This window comes from Leptodactylus fuscus, chromosome 3 (assembly GCF_031893055.1).
Source record: "Leptodactylus fuscus isolate aLepFus1 chromosome 3, aLepFus1.hap2, whole genome shotgun sequence".
In the NCBI taxonomy this organism is placed as follows: Eukaryota; Metazoa; Chordata; class Amphibia; order Anura; family Leptodactylidae; genus Leptodactylus; species Leptodactylus fuscus.
The window spans coordinates 242,541,857-242,560,899 of record NC_134267.1 but is presented as its reverse complement, the minus strand read 5'-3'; the positions used below and the strand labels follow the sequence as shown (position 1 = coordinate 242,560,899).

Here is a 19,043-nt window from a genome sequence, read left to right as displayed (position 1 = left end):
CAGACACCGGCGCCGGCTTTAAACGTTATAGACGGAGAGCTGGCAGCGGAGTCCTGGTCCTTCTGGTAGAACACGACGGTGTACGGTACCGGGGCGGGGAGCCCATCATAGAGACTTGTGCGGTGGAGGGGCGGGCGAGTATGTCATGACAGCCAATCAGATGGCTGCTTTTATTATTGAACTGACCCCTGAGAAATGAGAGCCGACGTGTGATTGGTCGCTGTGGTTAGCCCCTCCCCGTGCTGTTTGTGGTGTCTGGGTAAAGTGTGTGAGTGACCCCCAGGGGGAGCAAGAGAGCCTGGGAAATGGGGTGTGTGAGGGGCCTATGGGGTGCGACTGATGTACCCTATACTGAGTGTGAGGGGTGCAGGTGCTGGTGACCCCCCCTCCCCCGCTGTACTAAATGTAAGGGGTGCAGGTGACCCCCAACCTGGACTGAGTGTGAGGGGTGCGGGTGACCCGCTCTGTACTGAGTGTGAGGGGTGCGGGTGACCCGCTCTGTACTGAGTGTGAGGGGTGCGGGTGACCCGCTCTGTACTGAGTGTGAGGGGTGCGGGTGACCCGCTCTGTGCGGAGTGTGAGGGGTGCGGGTGACCCGCTCTGTACTGAGTGTGAGGGGTGCGGGTGACCCGCTCTGTGCTGAGTGTGAGGGGTGCGGGTGACCCGCTCTGTGCTGAGTGTGAGGGGTGCGGGTGACCCGCTCTGTACTGAGTGTGAGGGGTGCGGGTGACCCGCTCTGTACTGAGTGTGAGGGGTGCGGGTGACCCGCTCTGTACTGAGTGTGAGGGGTGCGGGTGACCCGCTCTGTACTGAGTGTGAGGGGTGCGGGTGACCCGCTCTGTACTGAGTGTGAGGGGTGCGGGTGACCCGCTCTGTGCGGAGTGTGAGGGGTGCGGGTGACCCGCTCTGTACTGAGTGTGAGGGGTGCGGGTGACCCGCTCTGTGCTGAGTGTGAGGGGTGCGGGTGACCCGCTCTGTGCTGAGTGTGAGGGGTGCGGGTGACCCGCTCTGTACTGAGTGTGAGGGGTGCGGGTGACCCGCTCTGTACTGAGTGTGAGGGGTGCGGGTGACCCGCTCTGTGCTGAGTGTGAGGGGTGCGGGTGACCCGCTCTGTGCTGAGTGTGAGGGGTGCGGGTGACCCGCTCTGTGCTGAGTGTGAGGGGTGCGGGTGACCCGCTCTGTACTGAGTGTGAGGGGTGCGAGTGACCCGCTCTGTACTGAGTGTGAGGGGTGCGGGTGACCCGCTCTGTGCTGAGTGTGAGGGGTGCGGGTGACCCGCTCTGTGCTGAGTGTGAGGGGTGCGGGTGACCCGCTCTGTGCTGAGTGTGAGGGGTGCGGGTGACCCGCTCTGTGCTGAGTGTGAGGGGTGCGGGTGACCCGCTCTGTGCTGAGTGTGAGGGGTGCGGGTGACCCGCTCTGTGCTGAGTGTGAGGGGTGCGGGTGACCCGCTCTGTGCTGAGTGTGAGGGGTGCGGGTGACCCGCTCTGTGCTGAGTGTGAGGGGTGCGGGTGACCCGCTCTGTGCTGAGTGTGAGGGGTGCGGGTGACCCGCTCTGTGCTGAGTGTGAGGGGTGCGGGTGACCCGCTCTGTGCTGAGTGTGAGGGGTGCGGGTGACCCGCTCTGTGCTGAGTGTGAGGGGTGCGGGTGACCCGCTCTGTACTGTGTGTGAGGGGTGCGGGTGACCCGCTCTGTACTGAGTGTGAGGGGTGCGGGTGACCCGCTCTGTGCTGAGTGTGAGGGGGGCGGGTGACCCGCTCTGTGCTGAGTGTGAGGGGGGCGGGTGACCCGCTCTGTGCTGAGTGTGAGGGGGGCGGGTGACCCGCTCTGTGCTGAGTGTGAGGGGGGCGGGTGACCCGCTCTGTGCTGAGTGTGAGGGGGGCGGGTGACCCGCTCTGTGCTGAGTGTGAGGGGGGCGGGTGACCCGCTCTGTGCTGAGTGTGAGGGGTGCGGGTGACCCGCTCTGTGCTGAGTGTGAGGGGTGCGGGTGACCCGCTCTGTGCTGAGTGTGAGGGGTGCGGGTGACCCGCTCTGTGCTGAGTGTGAGGGGTGCGGGTGACCCGCTCTGTGCTGAGTGTGAGGGGTGCGGGTGACCCGCTCTGTGCTGAGTGTGAGGGGTGCGGGTGACCCGCTCTGTGCTGAGTGTGAGGGGTGCGGGTGACCCGCTCTGTGCTGAGTGTGAGGGGTGCGGGTGACCCGCTCTGTGCTGAGTGTGAGGGGTGCGGGTGACCCGCTCTGTGCTGAGTGTGAGGGGTGCGGGTGACCCGCTCTGTGCTGAGTGTGAGGGGTGCGGGTGACCCGCTCTGTGCTGAGCGTGAGGGGTGCGGGTGACCCGCTCTGTGCTGAGCGTGAGGGGTGCGGGTGACCCGCTCTGTGCTGAGCGTGAGGGGTGCGGGTGACCCGCTCTGTGCTGAGCGTGAGGGGTGCGGGTGACCCGCTCTGTGCTGAGCGTGAGGGGGGCGGGTGACCCGCTCTGTGCTGAGCGTGAGGGGGGCGGGTGACCCGCTCTGTGCTGAGCGTGAGGGGTGCGGGTGACCCGCTCTGTACTGAGCGTGAGGGGTGCGGGTGACCCGCTCTGTGCTGAGCGTGAGGGGGGCGGGTGACCCGCTCTGTGCTGAGCGTGAGGGGGGCGGGTGACCCGCTCTGTGCTGAGCGTGAGGGGGGCGGGTGACCCGCTCTGTGCTGAGTGTGAGGGGTGCGGGTGACCCGCTCTGTGCTGAGTGTGAGGGGTGCGGGTGACCCGCTCTGTGCTGAGTGTGAGGGGGGCGGGTGACCCGCTCTGTACTGAGCGTGAGGGGTGCGGGTAGCTTACTCATGTTTAGGGGGAGGGGCATATTTGGTGGTGTAATAGTTGGCGCTTCCTCTTGCAGCAGGTGATGGCGCTGCTCTACAATATGGCGGTGATGTGAGAGTCTGTGACGTTGATGGACGGATCTGGATCCAAGAACTGTGAGGTCATGGTACAAAGCCGAGAAGACGAGAGTGTGCCTCCCCTCACCGCCCACCTACCCCTGGGTGTTAGCGTACCCACCACCGGGGTCACCATGCAGGAATCTGTGACCCCTCTCATACATCCTCCTGGCAGGAAGGGCCTTGGTGTAGTTCAGTCCCCAGTAAACACTGCAGCTCTTCCCAGTGACAGCGCCCAGAAGAGGCCGCTCTCTGCAACGGGTATGTGACCTCTAGAGGGCCTCCTACTCTGCACCTCCATTCCTCCTTACCAGCTGACCTCACATCCTCATCCGCGCTCTTTCTTGTTCGGTCTCTTTCTCGCTTGTTCTTTCTCGCTCACTCTCTTTTACTTGCTCGCTCTCTTTCTCGCTTGCTCTTTCTCACTCGCTCGCTCTTATTTGCTTGTTCTCTTTCTTTTTTTTTAATTTTTTTAAATGTAGATTGTGAGCCCCACATAGAGCTCACAATGTGTACATGTACATTTGTGTACAATGTACATTTTTCCCTATCAGTATGTCTTTTTTGGAATATGGGATGGAAATCCATGCAAACACGGGGAGAACATACAAACTCCTTGCAGATGGTTTTTTTTTTTGCCCTTGGCGGGATTTGAACACCAGGACTCCAGCACTGCAAGGCTGCAGTGCTAACCACTGAGCCACCGTGTGGCCCCTGCTTGTTCTCTTTCTTGCTTGCTCGCTCTTACTTGCTTGCTCACTCTCTCTTACTTGCTCCCTCTCTCTTACTTGCTCCCTCTCTCTTACTTGCTCCCTCTTTCTTGCTTGCTCTTTCTTACTTGCTCGCTCTCTTTCTCGCTTGCTCTTTCTTACTTGCCTGCTCTCTTTCTCACTTGCTCTTTCTCGCTCGCTCGCCTTTTTTTTTACTCGCTCTCTTTCTCGCTTGCTCTTTCTTACTTGCTCGCTCTCTTGCTTGCTCTTTCTCGATCACTCTCTTTCTCGCTTGCTCTTTCTCGCTCGCTCACTCTCTCTTACTTGCTCACTCTCTGTCTTGCTCGCTCTTTCTCGCTCACTCACTCTCTTACTTGCTCGCTCTCTTTCTTGCTTGCTCTTTCTTACTTGCTCTTTCTTATTTGCTCGCTCTCTTTCTCGCTTGCTCTTTCTTACTTGCTCGCTCTTTCTCGCTCGCGCTTTCTTACTTGCTCTTTCTTATTTGCTCGCTCTCTTTCTCGCTTGCTCTTTCTTACTTGCTCGCTCTTTACTTGCTTGCTCTTTCTCGCTTGCTCGCTCTTTCTTGCTCACTCTTTCTCGCTTGCTCTCTTTCTCGCTTGCTCGCTCTCTTTCTCTCTTGCTCTTTCTTACTTTCTTGCTCTCTCTTTCTTGCTCTCTTTCTCGCCCGCTTTTTGGTAATTTCGCTGTACCATCATGTATGTGCAGGGTCTCCTCTCTCGGATGGCAGTGATAGGTGTTTGGCTGCTGAAGAATCCTCTTTTGTCCCACAAACCCCAATTTCCACAAGCAGTAGTGAGACGCCGCTGTGTCAGAGTCTGCCCGCCATGTCCGATGCAGTGGCACCCCCCACGCCTGGTCTGGACACTACATTACAGAATTCCTCCTCGCTCAGTCCAGCACCTGTGAAGGTACCAGCAAAGCAAAGCCGCAAGTCTAAAGCCAAACAGCTGAAGATGAAGGCGGCTCAGAAGTCTGCCGAACCTCTCATAACTCCTCCTGGCAGGAAGGGCCTTGGTGTAATTCAGTCCCCAGTAAACACTGCAGCTCTGCTCAATGACAGTCCCCAGAAGAGGCCGCTCTCTTCTCTGCCGGCATCACAGGGCCCTCTGCAGGCTACAGCAGGTATATGAGTGTGCTGACCATTCTTTCCCAGGCTGTCTAATTCCTCCACTTCACTTCTCCTTTTTGCTTTCTTTCCTCCATCATTCCGTTCTCTTACTCTTTGTCCCTGGCTCTCTTCCTTTCCTCTCCTGGCTCTCTTCCTTTCCTCTCTTGGCTCTCTTCCTTTCCTCTCTTGGCTCTCTTCCTTTCCTCTCTTGGCTCTCTTCCTTTCCTCTCTTGGCTCTCTTCCTTTCCTCTCCTGGCTCTCTTCCTTTCCTCTCTTGGCTCTCTTCCTTTCCTCTCTTGGCTCTCTTCCTTTCCTCTCTTGGCTCTTTTCCTTTCCTCTCTTGGCTCTTTTCCTTTCCTCTCTTGGCTCTCTTCCTTTCCTCTCCTGGCTCTCTTCCTTTCCTCTCCTGGCTCTCTTCCTTTCCTCTCCTGGCTCTCTTCCTTTCCTCTCCTGGCTCTCTTCCTTTCCTCTCCTGGCTCTCTTCCTTTCCTCTCCTGGCTCTCTTCCTTTCCTCTCCTGGCTCTCTTCCTTTCCTCTCCTGGCTCTCTTCCTTTCCTCTCCTGGCTCTCTTCCTTTCCTCTCCTGGCTCTCTTCCTTTCCTCTCCTGGCTCTCTTCCTTTCCTCTCCTGGCTCTCTTCCTTTCCTCTCCTGGCTCTCTTCCTCTCCTCTCCTGGCTCTCTTCCTTTCCTTTCCTTTCCTCTCCTGGCTCTCTTCCTTTCCTCTCTTGGCTCTCTTCCTTTCCTCTCTTGGCTCTCTTCCTTTCCTCTCTTGGCTCTCTTCCTTTCCTCTCCTTGCTCTCTTCCTTTCCTCTCCTAGCTCTCTTCCTCCCCTTGCTCTCTTCCTTTCTTCTCCTGGCTCTCTTCCTTTCCTCTCCTGGCTCTCTTCCTTTCCTCTCCTGGCTCTCTTCCTTTCCTCTCCTGGCTCTCTTCCTTTCCTCTCTTGGCTCTCTTCCTTTCCTCTCTTGGCTCTCTTCCTTTCCTCTCTTGGCTCTCTTCCTTTCCTCTCTTGGCTCTCTTCCTTTCCTCTCTTGGCTCTCTTCCTTTCCTCTCCTTGCTCTCTTCCTTTCCTCTCCTTGCTCTCTTCCTCCCCTTGCTCTCTTCCTTTCTTCTCCTTGCTCTCTTCCTTTCCTCTCCTGGCTCGCTTCCTGCCCTCTCTTCTGCTATCCTCTTGTTGTACCCATCTTGATATCCTGCAGATCCCTCTCCTCTTCCTCCTTTCTTTTTCCTCTCTTTCTCCTTGTTGATCCTCACATGTACATGACATTTAGTGTTTCTTTGTCCTGCTTTCCCGCAGATCTTTCTTTGCTCCTCTTCCTTCTCGCTCCTTCTTTGTGTTGATCCTCACATGTGCGTGATATTTCGTGTTTCTTTGCAGATCCTTCTCCTATGGACATTGGGGAGAAGCCTTTGGCCTCTGAAGACACTTTGATTCTGCAAACGCCTGTCAAGGTTCCAAAGAAGCGAGGCCGCAAGTCTAAAGCCGAGATGCTTGCAATAAGGATGGCTCAGGAGCTGGAGGCTCAGGCTCAAGGGAAAAGTAGACAGAGCGACTCCGAGAACGTGGAGGTGGAGCTAACACAAAGCGGTCGTCCAAGAAGGCGTGCGGCCAAAACGTGAGTCCAGTAGGAGCAGACTCTGGCGCCCCACCATCAACAGCCACTCTCATTAATACCTTATAGGATTTAGGACATCCTATAGTCGTGTACTCTCCTGACCGCTGCTTTCTCCTTTCCCCCAGGGCCATGAAGTCTTTCCGGGATATAGCAGATGAGTGGGCCGCCTCCGGCTTATCCTCCCCCCCACAAACAGAGAAAGTGATGCCGGAAGAGACCGGGAAAAAGAGGCGCAGGAAGAGGAAGGCGAATGAGTCTGATGAGGATGATGTGGATTTTGTAGTATCAGAGGACGTCCTCGAGCAGGAAAGAGAAGAGGTGGAGGAGGAGGACGACCTGAGCGAGGAGGAGTCTGACAGCGAGCTCGGCTCTTACAGGAAGAGCGTCTTTTCTCCGGGAGAGGTGAGGTGCCAGGTCAGGAGAGGGGTTGGGTCTACTCCTGGCCCTGACATCATGGATCTCTGTAGCGGCTGTCACTGAATCTCCTAGGTCAGAAAGCAATCCATTGCATTGTAGATTGTGGAGCTGTATAAACTGCTTGGGTTATGTTAGCATGGAAACTACAGAGCAAGCAGAATTGGGCAGAAATCCTATCACAATCAGGACACCACCATGGCTGCCGTACTTGACACCAGTAGCTTACATCTAACAAAACATCAATAACTCTTCCTCCTTTCTTTTTCGTCTTCTCACTTCATTTCCCCATTCTCTCCATACTTTTTTATGTAGATTCAGATCCCATATAAGGCTCACAATCTATATTTTCTCTGTCCCTAACACGGGGAGAATATACAAACTCCTTTTAGATGTTTTGTCCTTGGCAGGATTTGAACCCAGGACTCCAGCGCAGCAAGGCTGCAGTGCTATCCACTGAGCCACCCTGCTGCCTGATACTTTTCTGTCTGGCTCAGTTCCACTATATTATAATAAATCTGGAGTCTTCACTCTTCTTCCATTACGTTGACCTCGCTGAGGTTTTGTTCCAGTGTGTATAGCACAGAGGTCCCCAGAGAGCGGGGGAGGGGACGCTGCCTGACCCTCAGGGTCCCCACTCTTGCTGACCACCCATCCCTCTTGTTTTACAGAAGAGCTGGTATTCCACCATCAGAGGCAGCGCTGAGAACGGCCTGCACAACTCCATCATGGCCCCCGTCTGGAGCTCAGCGCAGATCACCATGGACTTGTAAGACCTGCCTGTAGGGAGCGCCCTATGTGTCATGTCCGTTATTAACCAGCCTGTCTCTCTCTCTGCAGCCGAGAAGCCCAGTACTCAGACTGGGAGTACCCCGAATGGATCCCACAGAAGGACGGCTGGCACTTCCTATCACGCAGGTAAGATGTGCACTAGTGAGGGGCAGGACTGGATCTTACTCTGATCTCATGTCCAGTGCGGCAAGAGATCAGTAACTGGATCACACAATGATCTCATAAGAGTCTCATTGATCTAAAGGACTGGATTTTACACTAATCACATGACTCTATATATCCTGCTGGAGGACTGAATCACATGATTGTGTCTGATCCCACAGGAGGACTGGATCACTCACTGATCTCCTGACTGGATCACTCACTGATCTCCTGACTGGATCACTCACTGATCTCCTGGCTGAATCACTCACTGATCTCCTGATTGTGTCTGGTCCTACAGGACGACTGGATCATCCACTGATCTCCTGACTGGATCACTCACTGATCTCCTGATTGTGTCTGGTCCTACAGGAGGACTGGATCATCCACTGATCTCCTAACTGTGTCTGGTCCTACAGGAGGACTGGATCATCCACTGATCTCCTGACTGTGTCTGATCCCACAGGAGGACTGGATCATCCACTGATCTCCTGACTGTGTCTGGTCCTACAGGAGGACTGGATCATCCACTGATCTCCTGACTGTGTCTGGTCCTACAGGACGACTGGATCATCCACTGATCTCCTGACTGGATCACTCACTGATCTCCTGATTGTGTCTGGTCCTACAGGAGGACTGGATCATCCACTGATCTCCTAACTGTGTCTGGTCCTACAGGAGGACTGGATCATCCACTGATCTCCTGACTGTGTCTGATCCCACAGGAGGACTGGATCATCCACTGATCTCCTGACTGTGTCTGGTCCTACAGGAGGACTGGATCACTCACTGATCTCCTGACTGGATCACTCACTGATCTCCTGATTGTGTCTGGTCCTACAGGAGGACTGGATCATCCACTGATCTCCTGACTGTGTCTGGTCCTACAGGAGGACTGGATCACTCACTGATCTGGCTGAATCACTCACTGATCTCCTGAGTGTGTCTGGTCCTACAGGAGGACTGGATCATCCACTGATCTCCTGACTGTGTCTGGTCCTACAGGACGACTGGATCATCCACTGATCTCCTGACTGGATCACTCACTGATCTCCTGAGTGTGTCTGGTCCTACAGGAGGACTGGATCATCCACTGATCTCCTGACTGTGTCTGGTCCTACAGGAGGACTGGATCATCCACTGATCTCCTGACTGGATCACTCACTGATCTCCTGATTGTGTCTGGTCCTACAGGAGGACTGGATCATCCACTGATCTCCTGACTGGATCACTCACTGATCTCCTGACTGTGTCTGGTCCTACAGGAGGACTGGATCATCCACTGATCTCCTGACTGTGTCTGGTCCTACAGGACGACTGGATCATCCACTGATCTCCTGACTGGATCACTCACTGATCTGAGTGTGTCTGGTCCTACAGGAGGACTGGATCATCCACTGATCTCCTGACTGTGTCTGGTCCTACAGGACGACTGGATCATCCACTGATCTCCTGACTGGATCACTCAGTGATCTCCTGAGTGTGTCTGGTCCTACAGGAGGACTGGATCATCCACTGATCTCCTGACTGTGTCTGGTCCTACAGGAGGACTGGATCATCCACTGATCTCCTGACTGTGTCTGGTCCTACAGGACGACTGGATCATCCACTGATCTCCTGACTGGATCACTCAGTGATCTCCTGAGTGTGTCTGGTCCTACAGGAGGACTGGATCATCCACTGATCTCCTGACTGTGTCTGGTCCTACAGGAGGACTGGATCATCCACTGATCTCCTGACTGTGTCTGGTCCTACAGGAGGACTGGATCATCCACTGATCTCCTGACTGTGTCTGGTCCTACAGGACGACTGGATCATCCACTGATCTCCTGACTGGATCACTCAGTGATCTCCTGAGTGTGTCTGGTCCTACAGGAGGACTGGATCATCCACTGATCTCCTGACTGTGTCTGGTCCTACAGGAGGACTGGATCATCCACTGATCTCCTGACTGTGTCTGGTCCTACAGGACGACTGGATCATCCACTGATCTCCTGACTGGATCACTCAGTGATCTCCTGAGTGTGTCTGGTCCTACAGGAGGACTGGATCATCCACTGATCTCCTGACTGTGTCTGGTCCTACAGGAGGACTGGATCATCCACTGATCTCCTGACTGTGTCTGGTCCTACAGGACGACTGGATCATCCACTGATCTCCTGACTGGATCACTCAGTGATCTCCTGAGTGTGTCTGGTCCTACAGGAGGACTGGATCATCCACTGATCTCCTGACTGTGTCTGGTCCTACAGGAGGACTGGATCATCCACTGATCTCCTGGCTGGATCACTCACTGATCTCCTGTGTCTGTTTCCTTGTATAAATGATAACACTGGGATTGGTGGTGATGGTGTTGTCGGGGGCTATTATCCAGCGGACTGACCACTATCCTGTCGGGCCACGGCCATGTCAGATGGGCTCTGTCAGGGTGTGTGTGGCCCCATTGAGTTCTCAGTGTCTGTTCTCTTTTGGCAGTGAGGCTGAGCCCTACCTCCCCCTACAGACCACCTCCCCTCCTTTCTGCATCAGAAGAGAAGGTTTAGAAGAGGACTCCGACCCCCTGGTCCTGGACAGGTGAGATGATAGGCACACGGTGCCACGTTACTACAATCCTCTGTGTCCTGGATAGGAGGAGCCGTCCGGGTCTGTTCTATGACGGGTGGGACCGTGTCACTGGGCGCGTCTCCTAACCATCCTCACTAATCTATACAGTCGTGGCCAGACATTTGCCTCTCACTGAAATCAATGGTGAAATTTGGAGCAGATTATGAGACAGAGTCTGGCCTATATTCCGCTGTGTAAACATTCCCATAAAAATGTTGCTTCAACTCAGTCTTCTTCTGTTAACCACGGTGATCCCCTAAGGCAGTGATAGCGAACCTTTTTGAGACCGAGTGCCTAAACTGCAACCCAAAACCAAATAAATTATCACGGAGTGCCAACACGGCAATTTAACCTTAAAACTCTGTGGGTCCACAATTGCGGACCCACAAATTACAGTCATGTGACTGGGGCTTTACAGATCTTGTACTGAAAGGTAAAGGTCTCTGCATTCTGTACTTTTAAACAATTAATTTTCACTATTTACATCGCACAGGATCTGTTTTATAGTTACCGTGCAATGTTATTACATCCTGTACTAATTTCACGTCTGCTATAAAACAAATACTGTGTGATATAAATAGTGAGGGGACCCCACACAGTACAATCTGCTCCTCAGTGGCCCCCCACACAGTACAATCTGCCCCTCAGTGGCCCCCCACACAGTACAATCTGCCCCTCAGTGGCCCCCACACAGTACAATCTGCCCCTCAGTGGCCCCCACACAGTACAATCTGCCCCTCAGTGGCCACCCACACAGTACAATCTGCCCCTCAGTGGCCACCCACACAGTACAATCTGGCCCACAGTGGCCCCCACACAGGATTATACCTGTATACTCCACAGTAGCCCCCTCCCACACAGCATGAACTGGTCCACAGTAGCCCCCTCCCACACAGCATGAACTGGTCCACAGTAGCCCCCTCCCACAGAACATGAACTGGTCCACAGTAGCCCCCTCCCACACAACATGAAATGGTCCACAGTAGCCCCCTCCCACACAACATGAAATGGTCCACAGTAGCCCCCTCCCACACAGCATGAAATGGTCCAGAGTAGCCCCCTCCCACACAACATGAACTGGTCCACAGTAGCCCCCTCCCACAGAGCATGAAAGATCCACAGTAGCCCCCTCCCACAGAGCATGAAAGATCCACAGTAGCAGCATAAAATGGTCCACAGTAGCCCCCTACCCGCACAGCATGAAAGTCTACAGTAGCCCCCTCCCACACAACATGAAAGGTCCACAGTAGCCCCCTCCCATACAGCATAAAATGGTCCACAGTAGCCCCCTACCCACACAGCATGAAAGTCTACAGTAGCCCCCTCCTACACAACATGAAAGGTCCACAGTAGCCCCCTCCCATACAGCATAAAATGGTCCACAGTAGCCCCCTACCCACACAGCATGAAAGTCTACAGTAGCCCCCTCCTACACAACATGAAATGTCCACCGTTGCCCCCCTCCCCTGACAGTGCAAACAAACACAATATAGTTACCTGAAGAGCTGCCGGGTGTTCTCTCTTCTGTTCACTGCGCGCGCTGATGACTTACGTCATCACGCCCGCGCTTGTTCAGAGGTCACACTCTGTAGTCAGTGTAGGCCGCGTAGTACGCGTGGCCTACACTGAGCTACACTGACAGCTTTCAGCTGGATGCGCATTTGCACAACCAGCTGAAGGCAGCGATCGCTCACTAACGGGGAATCCTGCATCGGATTCGCCGTTAGTGAGCGATCAGGGCGACAGCACGCGTGCCAGCAGAGGGGGCTCTGCGTGCCCTCTCTGGCACGCGTGCCATAGGTTCGCCATCACTGCCCTAAGGAAACTCAAGCATTACTTTGCATCAAAAGTGCTTTACAGGCAAGGACATTGCTGCTTATAAGACTGCCCTTAAGTCAACCATTCATTGGATCATCCATAACTTCAAATGCGGTGAAAAAGGCTTCACGGTGCCCAAGAGAGTCCATCAAACGTGCTTCCTATAGGGGATTCAGCGATGGGATCAGCTCAATACCAAAGCTTGTCAGGAATGGCAGCAGGTGGGTGTCAGTGAGGAGAAGGTTTTGGAAGGCTGGGGTGGTGTCAGGAGGGGCGGCAAAGAAGCCAAGAAGAACATCAAGGACGGACGTTACAGGGACTGGAGTATATCTGGAAGACTGAGAGTCCGGAGAAGACGAGGTGATGGACAGTGGATTTTCCGCCATGATGGAGACCATGTCACCTGTCAGAAGAGAGAACTGAATCCAATTGAGAACCTGTGGACAACTAAAAACACATAAATAGAAACCCCAAACACTGAGTAGTTAAGAATCGGTTGTCAGTCGTCGGGATTTGGCCCAGGAGCTGATAAGGGTTAAAGGGGTTGCCCAGGATATTTAGGAATCTCTGCACTAATCTAACCCCCCCGATTACTAAATAACATTATTAATAAAAGATGGATATTTAGTCCTATCCCTGGGGTGGTCATGTGACATGTTCTGATAGTCCAGTCCGGAAACAGATAGTCACTACTACTCCCCCCATCCACTTCACTCTTCTGGGGTCCTCCTCCTGTACTGGCAGGGTGCGCGCCCTTCTCCTCTTCTCATAGTGTGCGCCGCTGCCAGTGAATCTCCTCTACGGTGTGTCCGCGCATGCGCAGTAGAGGTGACGGTGGAAAAGGAGCGCACATACGGTACAGGAGGAGGAGGGGCCGCAGGGTAAGTATGTAATATGGGTCGGGGGTTGGGCTGAGTAGGTAAAATTTGTATTGGTCTCAAAACACTTGGCTACGACTGTAGGCTTCCTGTCCTAAACATCTCCAGCCTGTCACTTGCCCCTGTATACAGGTATCCTCTGTATTGCAGGTCGTGTATCTAATCTGCCCCTATTTACATGTAGCCCCCCCCACCTATCAGTATGTCTTTGGAGTATGGGAGGAAACCCACACAAACATGGGGAGAACATACAAACTCCTTGCAGATGTTCTGCCAGGATTTGAACCCAGGACTCCAGCGCTGCAAGGCAGCAGTGCTAACCACTGAGCCACCGTGCTGCCCTATATACATATATCTTCTATAATATGGGTTTTGTGACTTATCTGCCCCTATATAACCAGGCATCCTCCATATTACAGGTTATGTGACATATCTGCCCCTATATACAGGTATCCTCCATATTACAGGTTATGTGACTTATCTTATATACCAGGTGTCGTCCATGTTAAGGCTTATATAAATTATTTACCCCTATATACCAGACATGCTTCATATTAAAGGTGATGTATTTGCCCGCAGGTTCCAGTCTCTGCCCCCCCACCCTAAGCGCTTTGATGTGACTTTCTTTGTGGGGGGTCCTGTGTGGGCTCTTGATTGGTGTCCGACGCTGTGGGGTTCCGGTTCCTGCCAGTATGTGGCGCTGTATTGTCACCATGGAATGGACGACCGACACAGGCTCGATGTTATACACACTGGACCAGCACTTCTACAGTTGTGGCGCCTCGGAGCCCTCAGGCCGGATAAAGGGTGTGTACATGTGGGGTGTACGGGTCTTCCAGTCCCTGTGGTATCCTCCAGGTTGGGGTTTGTGGGTGACACCTGGGTCCCACTGTCTTTGGTGTGTGTTCTCTTCCACTGTTTGGACAGGAAGGGTCACATGGACGCTGCATTTAGGACTGACTGTAGAGAGGAGAGTGAGGGGAGGGGTAGTAGGGCATCATGGGAGTGTAGACGAGAAGAATCAGGGTGACATGAGGAGCAGGGGATGGATATCAATGTAGTCAAACATAGCAGCAGCCATACTGCCCTGATGATATGGCACCTGGAGGTGATCCCTGAGGAGCCAGAAGAAGAGAGGACCTAGGGCTGAAGAAAGCGAAGAAGAGAGGACCTAGGACTGAGCCCTGAGGAGCCTGAAGAAGAGAGGACCTAGGACTGAGCCCTGAGGAGCCAGAAGAGAGGAGAGGACCTAGAGCTGAGCCCTGAGGAGCCAGAAGAGGAAAGGACGTAGGACTGAACCCTGAGGAGCCAGAGGAGAGGACCTAGAGCTGAGCCCTGAGGAGCCAGAAGAGAGGACCTAGGACTGAGCCCTGAGGAGCCAGAAGAGAGGACCTAGGACTGAGCCCTGAGGAGCCAGAAGAGAGGACCTAGGACTGAACCCTGAGGAGCCAGAAGAGAGGACCTAGGACTGAGCCCTGAGGAGCCAGAAGAGAGGACCTAGGACTGAACCCTGAGGAGCCAGAAGAGAGGACCTAGGACTGAACCCTGAGGAGCCAGATGAGAGGACCTAGAGCTGAGCCCTGAGGAGCCAGAAGAGGAGAGGACCTAGGACTGAACCCTGAGGAGCCAGATGAGAGGGCCTAGAGCTGAGCCCTGAGGAGCCTGAAGAAGAGAGGACCTAGAGCTGAGCCCTGAGGAGCCAGAAGAGGAGAGGACCTAGGACTGAGCCCTGAGGAGCCAGAAGAAGAGAGGACCTAGAGCTGAGCCCTGAGGAGCCAGAAGAGGAGAGGACCTAGGACTGAGCCCTGAGGAGCCAGAAGAGAGGACCTAGGACTGAGCCCTGAGGAGCCAGAAGAGAGGACCTAGGACTCAGCCCTGAGGAGCCAGAAGAGAGGACCTAGGACTGAGCCCTGAGGAGCCAGAAGAGAGGACCTAGGACTGAGCCCTGAGGAGCCAGAAGAGAGGACCTAGGACTGAGCCCTGAGGAGCCAGAAGAGAGGACCTAGAGCTGAGCCCTGAGGAGCCTGAAGAGAGGACCTAGGACTGAGCCCTGAGGAGCCAGAAGAGAGGACCTAGGACTGAGCCCTGAGGAGCCAGAAGAGAGGACCTAGGACTGAACCCTCAGGAGCCAGAAGAGAGGACCTAGGACTGAACCCTGAGGAGCCAGATGAGAGGACCTAGAGCTGAGCCCTGAGGAGCCAGAAGAGAGGACCTAGGACTGAGCCCTGAGGAGCCAGAAGAGGAGAGGACCTAGAGCTGAGCCCTGAGGAGCCAGAAGAGAGGACCTAGAGCTGAGCCCTGAGGAGCCAGAAGAGGAGAGGACCTAGGACTGAGCCCTGAGGAGCCAGAAGAGGAGAGGACCTAGAGCTGAGCCCTGAGGAGCATGAAGAGAGGACCTAGGACTGAGCCCTGAGGAGCCAGAAGAGGAGAGGACCTAGAGCTGAGCCCTGAGGAGCCAGAAGAGAGGACCTAGGACTGAACCCTGAGGAGCCTGAAGAGAGGACCTAGAGCTGAGCCCTGAGGAGCCAGAAGAGAGGACCTAGGACTGAACCCTGAGGAGCCTGAAGAGAGGACCTAGAGCTGAGCCCTGAGGAGCCAGAAGAGAGGACCTAGGACTGAGCCCTGAGGAGCCAGAAGAGAGGACCTAGGACTGAACCCTGAGGAGCCAGATGAGAGGACCTAGAGCTGAGCCCTGAGGAGCCTGAAGAGAGGACCTAGGACTGAGCCCTGAGGAAACAGAAGAGGAGAGGACCTAGGACTCAGCCCTGAGGAACCCAAAAAAACAAGGTGAGGAGGTAGAGCTGACAAATGAAACCCTGAATGTGGGGTCAAAGAGGTAGGAAGATGACCAAGAGAGATGAGTATTCTCCAGGCAAAAAGACTGGAGCTTAGTGACTGGTTGGTGGTCTCCTTGTCACATGCTGTGAGAGAGTGCCAGACGTTAGAGAGTGCCAGACATTAGATTTAGCTTCAGTAGACTGCTGGAGACCTTTGTCCGGCTGTTTTGTAGTGTGCGGACATGATACTGTAGAGGATGTGGGATTTTGGATGACCTCTGAGCACGCTATCCCTGTAGTGTCCTCTAGTCTGGTGGGGTTCAGGTATATGGACCATGTAATGTGCTTGTCTTGTTCTGTTCTTGTTTAGGAGTGAGTCGGCTGCGGCCTTCTCCTATGGGTTGGCGGTGGACGACGGCTGCATATGGGACCTGAAGTTTTGTCCTAGTGGTGGGTGGGAGCTCCCCAGCACTCCCAGAAAGGTAAGATGGGGAGGCGGTCAGGGGTCGTTGTCCTACATACTGCGGGGTCTCTAGTACATAACATGTGGTCTCGCTGGCACAGGGCACAGAGATGGCACGGCTTGGGCTCCTGGCGGTGGCTTTCTCCAGCGGTCACGTACAGATCTACAGTCTACCTCACCCAGAATCCCTACACTCCCACCAGAAAACCCAGGGGACAGGTAGGAACAGAGACCACCAGCCCGGGTATAATATGGGGGGGGGTCTGTCTGGAGTGTGTATATATAATGGGGTGACTGTGTGGTGTGTGTATATATATTGGGGTGACTGTCCGCTGTGTGTATATATATCGGGGTGACTGTCCGCTGTGTGTGTATATATCGGGGTGACTGTCCGCTGTGTGTATATATATATATATATTGGGGTGACTGTCCGCTGTGTGTGTATATATATTGGGGTGACTGTCCGGTGTGTGTATATATATTGGGGTGACTGTCCGCTGTGTGTATATATATTGGGGTGACTGTGTGGTGTGTGTATGTATATTGGGGTGACTGTCTGCTGTGTGTGTATATATATTGGGGTGACTGCACGCTGTGTGTATATATATTGGGGTGACTGTGTGGTGTGTGTATGTATATTGGGGTGACTGTCTGCTGTGTGTGTATATAACGGGGTGACTGTCCGCTGTGTGTATATATATATTGGGGTGACTGTCCGCTGTGTATATATATTGGGGTGACTGTCCGCTGTGTGTATATATATTGGGGTGACTGTCTGCTGTGTGTGTATATATATTGGGGTGACTGTCCGCTGTGTGTATATATATTGGGGTGACTGTCTGCTGTGTGTGTATATATATTGGGGTGACTGTCCGCTGTGTGTATATATATTGGGGTGACTGTCCGCTGTGTGTGTATATATATCGGGGTGACTGTCCGCTGTGTGTGTATATATATTGGGGTGACTGTCCGCTGTGTATATATATTGGGGTGACTGTCCGCTGTGTGTATATATATTGGGGTGACTGTGTGGTGTGTGTATATATATTGGGGTGACTGTCTGCTGTGTGTATATATATTGGGGTGACTGTCTGCTGTGTATATATATATTGGGGTGACTGTCCTGTGTGTATATATAATGGGGTGGCTGTCCGCTGTGTGTATATATTGGGGTGACTGTCCGGTGTATGTATATATATTGGGGTGACTGTCCGCTGTGTATATATATATTAGGGTGACTGTCCGGTGTATGTATATATATTGGGGTGACTGTACGCTGTGTGTATATATATTGGGGTGACTGTCTGCTGTGTATATATATATTGGGGTGACTGTCCTGTGTGTATATATATTGGGGTGACTGTACGCTGTGTGTATATATATTGGGGTGACTGTACGCTGTGTGTGTATATATATTGGGGTGACTGTGCGGTGTGTGTATATATACACATATCGGGGTGACTGTCCGCTGTGTATATATATATTGGGGTGACTGTCCGCTGTGTGTATATATATATTGGGGTGACTGTACGCTGTGTGTATATATATTGGGGTGACTGTCCGCTGTGTGTATATATATTGGGGTGACTGTCCGCTGTGTGTGTATATATATTGGGGTGACTGTACGCTGTGTGTATATATATTGGGGTGACTGTACGCTGTGTGTATATATATTGGGGTGACTGTCCGCTGTGTGTGTATATATATTGGGGTGACTGTGCGCTGTGTGTATATATATTGGGGTGACTGTGCGCTGTGTGTATATATATTGGGGTGACTGTGCGGTGTGTGTATATATAATGGGGTGACTGCACGCTGTGTGTATATATATTGGGGTGACTGTCCGGTGTATGTATATATATTGGGGTGACTGTCCGCTGTGTATATATATATTAGGGTGACTGTCCGGTGTATGTATATATATTGGGGTGACTGTACGCTGTGTGTATATATATTGGGGTGACTGTACGCTGTGTGTGTATATATATTGGGGTGACTGTGCGGTGTGTGTGTATATATACACATATCGGGGTGACTGTCCGCTGTGTATATATATATTGGGGTGACTGTCCGCTGTGTGTATATATATATTGGGGTGACTGTACGCTGTGTGTATATATATTGGGGTGACTGTCCGCTGTGTGTATATATATTGGGGTGACTGTCCGCTGTGTGTGTATATATATTGGGGTGACTGTACGCTGTGTGTATATATTGGGGTGACTGTACGCTGTGTGTATATATATTGGGGTGACTGTCCGCTGTGTGTGTATATATATTGGGGTGACTGTGCGCTGTGTGTATATATATTGGGGTGACTGTGCGCTGTGTGTATATATATTGGGGTGACTGTGCGGTGTGTGTATATATAATGGGGTGACTGCACGCTGTGTGTATATATATTGGGGTGACTGTCCGCTGTGTATATATATATATTGGGGTGACAGTCCGCTGTGTGTATATATAATGGGGTGACTGCACGCTGTGTGTATATATATTGGGGTGACTGCACGCTGTGTGTATATATATTGGGGTGACTGCCTGGTGTGTATATATATCGGGGTGACTGTCCGCTGTGTATATATATATTGGGGTGACTGTCTGCTGTGTGTATATATACTGGGGTGACTGCCTGGTGTGTATATATATTGGGGTGACTGTCCGCTGTGTATATATATATTGGGGTGACTGTCCGCTGTGTGTATATATATATTGGGGTGACTGTCCGCTGTGTGTATATATATTGGGGTGACTGTCCGCTGTGTATATATATTGGGGTGACTGTCCGCTGTGTATAT

General features: G+C 53.0%; 1 protein-coding gene across 5 annotated transcripts in view; it reads left to right on the top strand.

Moving 5' to 3' along the window:
• Positions 1–19,043, top strand: part of GTF3C2 (general transcription factor IIIC subunit 2) — a 31,458-nt gene continuing 12,415 nt past the window's right edge. Inside the window, exons 1-11 of one of the 5 annotated variants that reach the window (XM_075269374.1) lie at positions 1–85; positions 2,868–3,168; positions 4,344–4,760; positions 6,121–6,358; positions 6,484–6,760; positions 7,444–7,541; positions 7,613–7,690; positions 10,181–10,279; positions 13,585–13,812; positions 16,153–16,264; positions 16,347–16,464. In XM_075269374.1, coding sequence (XP_075125475.1) covers positions 2,922–3,168; positions 4,344–4,760; positions 6,121–6,358; positions 6,484–6,760; positions 7,444–7,541; positions 7,613–7,690; positions 10,181–10,279; positions 13,585–13,812; positions 16,153–16,264; positions 16,347–16,464 — 1,912 coding nt within the window. In that variant the 5' untranslated portion in view covers positions 1–85; positions 2,868–2,921. Of the gene's footprint in view, positions 139–2,838; positions 3,169–4,343; positions 4,761–6,120; positions 6,359–6,483; positions 6,761–7,443; positions 7,542–7,612; positions 7,691–10,180; positions 10,280–13,584; positions 13,813–16,152; positions 16,265–16,346; positions 16,465–19,043 lie in introns of those variants that run through there. The other 4 variants (XM_075269378.1, XM_075269376.1, XM_075269375.1 and 1 more) reach the window with 4 other exon arrangements.